The following is an 8,720-nucleotide window of genomic DNA, read 5'->3' on the forward strand; positions in this document are numbered from 1 at the left end:
ATAATGATATTTGGAGATAGGATGAAATAGCTTGTAGATAATATTGAATTGGGAAGCACATGTTGCTCCCATTTCCTCACTACATTTTAGCTTTCATGGACCATTGGATATTTGTGATAACCAACACTGGAGGTTTCATAACATCATTGTGGTCAGCCATTACAGGTTGAGGGTGTCATGAAAGTACTTCATATTTAAAACTTTCAATAAGTCTCTATCTATAAGAGACCATAGCACAAGGCTCACAGATGTACTGTGAACTCCACAGCATCTGTTTTCAGCATTAATCAGACCCTTAAAAGCTAGGATTGCATTAGCACCAATGGTCCCTTATTAGTCTTGGGTCAAGACTTGCTGCTCTTTTTAAAGTCAGATTGAGGAAGTAGATTTGAGATTAGAGGAGAGAGTATTTGGGTGGCTGTTTAAAGAGAATGCAGTTTTCAAATTTTGGAGACAATGCTTTGAAAGATCTATAAATAATACATCTATAAATAAAATCAGGTTTTAAGACTGTAAGCATTGAATTCAACAGCACGTTCTACTGACATAGTAATATTTTTTCATTGGATTATCAGTCAACACTTGACATATAAATAAAAATGTGTACAAACTGTGCGGGGGGAGTCTGAAGAAAGAATAGTTTAAATTGTCCACCATATTAACCAACTATATGGTTCAGCTGCCAAATGCCAGTGAGGAATCACACAAGCACCATCAAAGTGTCTCATCTCCTTAAACTGTATCCATCTGCTGTCTCCGTGGAGCACAAAGTGTTGTTGTGTGTTCAGCTGTGCGGGAGACTGATGTTGATGAAGTCACAGATGCCATGGTACCAAACCAGCTGCTAATTGGACTGGCGTGTAGATGTGTTTCAGTTTCAGTTGGTCCAGACTATGTCAAAATTCCTCTAGAAAGCTCATTCAATGTCTTTTGAATAACAGAAAGGGGCAGAAAGAGAGCTTGTTCTTATTTCATCTGTTATCAAAACGAGCACTTTGTTTGAGTGAATGGTAGAAAAGTGCAGGGTGAGGGAGTCAAATATTGAGAGGGACAAAGTGTGTGAGTGACTGAGGTCTGAAGGTCCTCTCAAGGAAGATTGATGGTTTGAAAACATGACAGAGAAAGTAAATGTGAAAAGTTGCCAAAGCTGAGGTTAATGTTATGTTTAACCGACATGAAGTGAAGCTAACCACAGCCCCTCCTTTCCCTGAAGTTCAAAACCACCATCCAAGCCTACAGTAGGTGAGAATTAAGGGCTGACAGGATACAGTTTATAGTAATAACACCTTTGCAAGGTCCATTAAGTGCATACCGCAAATACCTCATGATGGTACAATAATGAACACAGGCCTGAGTAAAACCTGCCATTCATCAGACAGCTGAAGTGTATCTCCATACTTCAGATGGTAATCAGATTTAATAGCCTGATAATTCCACAGCCAATCATCCTTTTGAGTATCATCTCCATCTCAGCTGTATATGCTGCTCTCCCTATTCTGTCAACTTCTCCAACAATATTAATCCAAGATAAAGGCTTTTGATTTAATGTTGTTTGTGTCACTTTCTCTTGTATGAGTTTTGATCTAATTCCCTGTCAGCATGAATCAAAACGCCACTATTCTAATAAATGACTGAGGCAATAAAAGAGTAAGAAATACTGCAGCACTGAGAGACATGTCATAGCAGAAGAAGCACAGTTGTCACTGGTAACATCAACAAGGAAGCTGCTGCTCCATTTAAGTGTCCCGATATGCCAGACAGAGATGAAGCCTGCATAATACTCTGCAACTGGGACACCTAAATTAAAGCAGCCATCAGTAATGTTATGAATAACCCCTGTACTTTTTCTGTTGTTACATGACAAAACACCTGATGACAATTCACAGAACTAGATCAGACAACACCGTGAACATGAGAAGAAAACAACAAGTTCATGTGAATATATTTTTAACAACATTCAAGACGCAATTTTGCAAATGTGTTGTGGGATAGGAAATATTTTTATCATTTTTGTTAATCTTTAAATATACACTTGTAAAAGGTTATCCAATTCTTCAAAAAATATGACGGGTAAATGCTTTTAAATGAGGCTTTAAAAATTATAGTTGATAAGCACTAATCGAGTCACTTTTTCTGAAGTGTCACTGCTGATTTCCTTTACTGAAGCTTGCAGTTAGTTTGAATACTTTCCTGTCAACTGCTGCTTGATTTCTTGCTGCTCTGTGGTTCCCTTGTTTGTAATGTTGTGCATCAGGAACACGTTCCAGCGCTTAAACAAGTGCAGCAGAGCGTTTTAGACAGCTTACACATCCAGTAGTGCAAGACAGCTCTGGTATCAAGACATTGGCCAAATATCTTGATACCAGTAATTTTGCTGTCTGTGGCCAGCAGGTTTATTTTCTTAAAGGGCCGATGGCCCCCTATTTCCTGACCACGTTACATTGCTCATAGACCCCTGAATCTCTGAATTTACCTAGAGGTTACAGATCATCACTTTGGTCAGCCATTAAGGGCTGAGGGTGACATGAAAGTGCCTCATATTTTTACCGAGTCTCAACAATACCCTGAAGATGTCTCTCTAAAGGAGGCAACAGGACACTGCGAAGTCTCACAGATGAACTGTGAAATCTGCAGCCTCTATTTTCAGAATTAATTAGATTCCCAAAAGCTAGTATGGCACAGGCAGCAATGGTCCTTCATTAGTATTGGGACAATATGACTTGTAGATCTTTGTACAGCCAGATCAAGAAAGTAGGTTTGGAATTAGAGCAGGGTGTATTTGGGTGAATGTTTAAAGAGTATTCAGTTTTAAAGTTCAATACACAAACTAAACACATTAAACAATTAGGTGGAGTATTTGATAGGTTAAAAACTATAAAGAAAATCTGGTTTAAGACTGTAAGCATTAAATTTGATGTGAAAATTTCTTTTTTTTAACATCATTTAGAGATGATTCTGCAAATGTGTTGTGAGGCAGGAAATACATTTAGCATTAATATTTATCATAAATATACACATGTCAAAGATCATGCAATACTCTTAAACTATGGCAGGCAAACAATTTCCTCTCTTTCTGCAGTTAGTGAGTTGATAGGAGGGTCATCAGAAAAAATATGTTACACCTGCTGATGTGGCTGCTGGACCATTAAGAATGGACATTATCATCTTACTAATCATCTTCCCAAGCTTTAAAAATGCCTTATAATTTGACTTATCTTGCAACACAACCACTCAAAACTGATCTTTCCAAAGAGCTATGAATGGTATAACATTTGTAATACCTCCAGCAACATGAAAAATACCGGCAATACAGTCTGCTTATATCAGTTGAATGAAATGTGAGACCTGAGTATGTGTTTTACAGAGAGTAAATGGAAGAAGAGGGAATAGCAAACGCCAACACTGTGATGGAAATAAGGCTAAAGGTGTCTGGGCTGTGTTCCATAGAGAACTGGAAAAACTTACAACCACATAAAAAAAACAAAAAAACAAAAAAAAACATTAAATACTTTGGTTGTATGTAACAACAGAAGAAATGTATATTTTATTCAGGCCTGTGTACCATTATCATTTAAAGATATTAAACACCTGTCTGGATGCACGTTTCTTTTTTTAAAAACAGAAAATAAAAACCCACTGAGGTTTGAATAGTGCTAAAGATAGATAGATAGGATCTTTGTTAACACTTTTTTAGGGTGATAATTGGCAGCACTTACTTTTTGGATTAGACATAATCTCATCAGACCCTGAAAACTTTCCAATCCAGTTAAAAATGTCACATCACATCACAGAGCAGACAGGAAGAAGCCCTGACAGCCGCTTTGGCCATTCTTGGTAGGAAAAGTTATAAGTGAGGATCACTGCTGAAGTCTTTACAAGAAAACAAACCTGCCTCAACATTTATCTATTATCACCTTGCACTAAAAAAAAACATTTAATGTTTCAATTAGACTTACATTTCCTTTTGAATTTAATGGCAGCGGTAAAAAAACAACAACATTTTCATCAGAACAAAAACCTCTGAGAGGGAGATCTTATCTGATCTCCAAGTCATCATCTATTTTTAAAATCACACTGTGTTTGTTGATGAAGGACACCCATTCGACCATGAGATCCCAAGAGACAAGCGTGAGATTCAAAATGGAAGCCCCCAGCTGCTGGATTGCAAATAAAACTTCCAGTTGTTTTACCAAAAAATAACAAAAAATAAACTCCTTTTCTGTACCTTATCAACTGGAATTACAAAACAACAACAACAAACAAACAAAAAAACAACTTTCAACAACTGTAAACTGACTTCATTCAGTGTTGTGTGTGCATTTTTGTGTGTGTTTATGTGGAGGTCAGCCCCAACATGCAGGGCGCAGTAGTATGATAATATATGAAACAATATATTGGTATTTCAAAAAGTACCCATAAAACAACAGATAATGACAGAGTTCATCAGTACTATGATCTTTCATATTATTTTTCCCAGGGCCTTTTTCTGTAATGTTACCCATCCCTAGCTGGGCCACAGAAAGGTTGCTTCTGGGCAGAATGTGGTCCATGGGCCACCAATTGAACAGGCAAGGATTATTTTTTTCTTAGAATAAAACTGTCTTACTTACTTACTTAATGTAGTAATCTAATGTGACTGCATGTCAGCTAGAAATGCTTTTAAGTAGCTCAATGCTGAGTGCAGCACAGTGGGACACCTGCCTAATATGGAACAACTTAAGCTACCCTACTGTTGTGTAACAGGGGCTTGAGAAACTATTCCAAAACACAAACACCAGGACTTTGTTCATTTCCCCCCACTGCTTTTGTTCCTGCCGAAACCCAGTGTGCATTCTTGGAGCGAGATCAATAGATTGAATGCAATGAATGTGCCTGTCAGCAAAACATGTCAGCTGTCTTGGCACTGTGTCAGGAAATGTTTGACTTTGTGACCCTGAGGCCCAGCAGGAGTGTCATGAGGGGAGGGCAATATAAATGTTGAGGCAACAACACAGGGCCAGTGTGCCTGCTCTAGGAGACTGTTACACACCTCTAAGCAGAGACAAGATGAATCTTCCAGTCCTGCCTTTCATTCTGCTGGTCTTTTCTACTGTCCATGCCTTCCAGTATTCAGAGCTTGTGCAGTACATTGACATGCATCAAGAAGAATATGTGGAGGCTCTCCAGGACTGGGTTGCAATCGAAAGTGATTCCAGCAACGTCTTGAAGAGACCAGACCTACATCGCATGATGGAGATGGTGGCTCAGAAGGTGAGACTGATGGGAGGGACTGTCGAGCTGGTGGACATCGGAGAACAAGAACTTCCTGATGGGCAGACGCTAGCGTTGCCTAAAGTGGTGACAGCTCAGTTTGGAAATGACACAAACAAACACACAGTGTGCGTCTACGGTCATGTGGACGTCCAGCCAGCAAAGCTAGAAGACGGTTGGGCAACAGACCCCTACAACCTTACTGACGTCAATGGTAACCTGTATGGAAGAGGAGCATCAGACAACAAGGCTCCAGTTTTAGCCTGGATTCATGCTGTGGGGGCTTACCAGGCCCTCAATATGGAGCTGCCCGTCAATGTGAAGTTTCTCATTGAGGGTATGGAGGAGACAGGCTCCAATGGCCTGGACGCTATGATTGTGGCCCAAAGAGACACCTTCTTCTCTGATGTAGATTACATCATTATCTCTGACTGCGGCTGGCTCAGCAGAAGGCCTGCCCTCACCTACGGCACCAGAGGAAACTGCTACTTCTTTGCTGAGGTTGAAGGACCCAAACAGGACTTACATTCTGGTGTTTATGGAGGAACTGTGATCGAACCAATGACTGACCTCATTGGCATTCTTGACACACTGATCAGCCCCAGCGGTAAGATCCTGATTCCTGGGATCAGGGAGGCTGTGGCTCCCCTCTCTGATGAGGAATGGAAAACATATCAGGAGATCCAATTTGACATTGACAACTACAAGAACAAGACCGGTATCGACCAGCTCATGTACAACAATAAGGTGGACTTGTTGGCCCACATGTGGCGCTACCCTACTGTCTCCATCCATGGCATTGAGGGGGCCTTCTCTGACCCTGGCACAAAGACTGTCATCCCTGCTAAGGTTATTGCTAAGTTCTCTATCAGACAAGTTCCTAACATGGACCCTGCTATGGTCAAGAAACAGGTAACAGACTACCTTCACTCAGTGTTTGCCAAGCGAAAGAGCCCCAATAAGCTGAAAGTCACCATGGTGATCGGGGCCAAGCCTTGGCTGGCTGACACTCGGCATCCTCTCTATGAGGCTGGAAAGGCTGCTGTCAAGAGAGTTTTTGACATGCATCCTGATCTGATCCGCGAGGGCGGGACCATCCCTATTGCCCGGACCTTCCAGGATGTGACGGGGAAAAGCATCATCATGATGCCCATCGGAGGCTTTGATGACGGGCTGCACTCCCAAAATGAAAAAATCAGCCGGTACAATTATATTGAGGGAACCAAGTTATTTGTGTCCTACCTGCATGAAGTATCTCAGATTAAGCAGACCAAAGTGTGATTCAATCCATTACTAAATGACCTCATAACTCATTCCAGCCACAGTGCCCTCTACCTGACACTATCTATCTTTGAGACGCACCAATCAGAAGTAATAGCAAATGTAATGTCATTTGCTATTACTTCTGATTGGTCAAAATGTCTGAATTCACCTGACTTTTCTCATCACTCACTTTGCACATGGCATATTTATTTTAATGCTTCATATAATCTCAGACAGTATTGTGAGTGTGTTTGTGTGTACCATGTAGTAAAAGCTGTACAATGCAAACAAACAAACAAACAAAAAAGAAATAAAAATGAAATAAATATATTTTCAATAATGTTTAAAAAATGACTGCAGTGGCCTGAACTCAGGTTGGTAGTGTTCATTACAGATGATATCTCAGCCGTGTGTACAGAGAAAATGACAGACACCATATTCATTTCACAGTTCAGACTCCAAATATGATTTTCCTCTGTGAGGCAAAGGACACAGCCAGACACAAAGAGACATCAGACCCAGACAGAACCATTAGACTGATAGAGACACTCTCATCAAAAAGTATTAAAGCCATACATAACCTTGCTCTACTGTGTGTGGAGCTGAAGGCAGACCTGAACTAGACTGCAGTACTTTAAACCGAATTCCTAAAATGAGGAAAGGAAAGAAAAGAGCAGATTGACTGCGATCATACAATGCCTATTCATTTTGGAATAAAGGCTCACTTGTCAAATTTGCATAATCTTTGCATTCTGACCTCAAGTATAGAACAAATTTACTGGCACAGATTCTGATGCAATACGCAGTAACAGCTTATATCATAAGATAGAAAATAAGGGAGAGACATCGAGGTAATTTATATTGAAGAACATGCTTACAGAATCTCACATCACACTTAAAAAGCAGGCAATTTCCTAAGGTAAAACCAAAATGGAAGATAACAACTAAAACAGAGGAGCGGAGCAGAGGAGAGTCTCCTCCCTAAATCAAAATATATCAGTGCAAATCAGGAGAAAGATTATGTCCAGTCTTTCACAGCGTCTCTCCTCTCTGCTTGTTTGATTCACAATAATAAAAACAATAGTTTCTCTCTCTGGGAATAAATGGGTCACATCAAGCTTTTTTCCTCCATCATCCAATTTACATTTGTCTCTCAGAGTTCTTAGTTTCAATGTAAGTAAGTGTATCTAACCCTAACTGTATACAGCTGCCTGTGTGTGAGGAAACTAGGTTCTAGGTAGAAAACTAAAATTAAAGAAAAACTAAAAAATCAAATATCAATTCCAGCTAAACTCCGTAATAAACATTTTTTTGTTGATACTCTCTTCTCTTTACCAATCAACCATCTTTCAATATCTGAGGCAAATATTCAAGAGTCTCAATGACATTAAGGTGAGAAGAGCTGTGTTTTACTTCAATATAAAGCCTGACACCCAACTCTAAAACAACAATTCACGACAGCATTTATTCTAAAAGATATTTCTGTCAACATGATAAGAGAGAGAGAACATAATTGTACAGTTGGTATATGTTTCTAGGACAAAAGGTTGAGTGAATCTGAGTCACAATTAGAATAGAAAAAAATGAGAATAAAAGTCCTTGATTTTACCAATGACTTGCACAAAAGAGGTACTTCACATTGTGTATACAGCTCAAGAAACACCAATAGTGTCTGTTGTATTCATGAGTCACACAGCAATGCTGGATAAAGTAACACAGAAAAAATTATATCGTCTTTACAACATGTTTCATTTTTTGTACCTTTTCTCATTACATGGTCCACTGAGTTAAGCTCATGCCAAATCAAATCTCCAACACAGCCCACTCTCACTGAGTTTAATTTCCCATGTCAATCAGCAGTAGAGGAGGTTCGGTGGTTAGTATTGATTACTTAAAAATGGATTCCTGTTGGTCCAGAATTGAGTCTCTCCCATCTGATCCACAGTGCCAGTTTCATTGGTAAGAGTCTGTCTACCAGCCAGTTTACTAACCAGTAGCAAACAGCAGTGTTTGTGTGTGTGTGTGTGTGTGTGTGTGTGTGTGTGTGTGTGTTGTGTGTGTGTGTGTGTGTGTGTGTGTGTGTGTGTGTGTGTGAACTTGGCAGTGGATTGTGTTGCTTTCTACTGGCCTACTGCCTGCTGTGACTAACTTAACCTCTTTGCGTGTCACATCCACTCCTGGAGTCTCTCCTGACACCGACAACACAA

At 39.9% G+C, this 8,720-nt stretch overlaps 1 protein-coding gene across 1 annotated transcript; it reads left to right on the plus strand.

Moving 5' to 3' along the window:
* The first annotated feature begins 4,974 nt into the window (after positions 1 to 4,974).
* LOC121942929 (cytosolic non-specific dipeptidase-like) lies at positions 4,975 to 6,740 on the plus strand. Its single transcript, XM_042486239.1, has one exon. The coding sequence runs from the start codon at positions 4,975 to 4,977 to the stop codon at positions 6,529 to 6,531; it is 1,557 nt and encodes a 518-aa protein (XP_042342173.1). The 3' UTR covers positions 6,532 to 6,740.
* The last annotated feature ends 1,980 nt before the right edge of the window (positions 6,741 to 8,720 follow it).

Source organism: Plectropomus leopardus, chromosome 5, assembly GCF_008729295.1.
Source record: "Plectropomus leopardus isolate mb chromosome 5, YSFRI_Pleo_2.0, whole genome shotgun sequence".
NCBI classification, from domain to species: Eukaryota; Metazoa; Chordata; class Actinopteri; order Perciformes; family Serranidae; genus Plectropomus; species Plectropomus leopardus.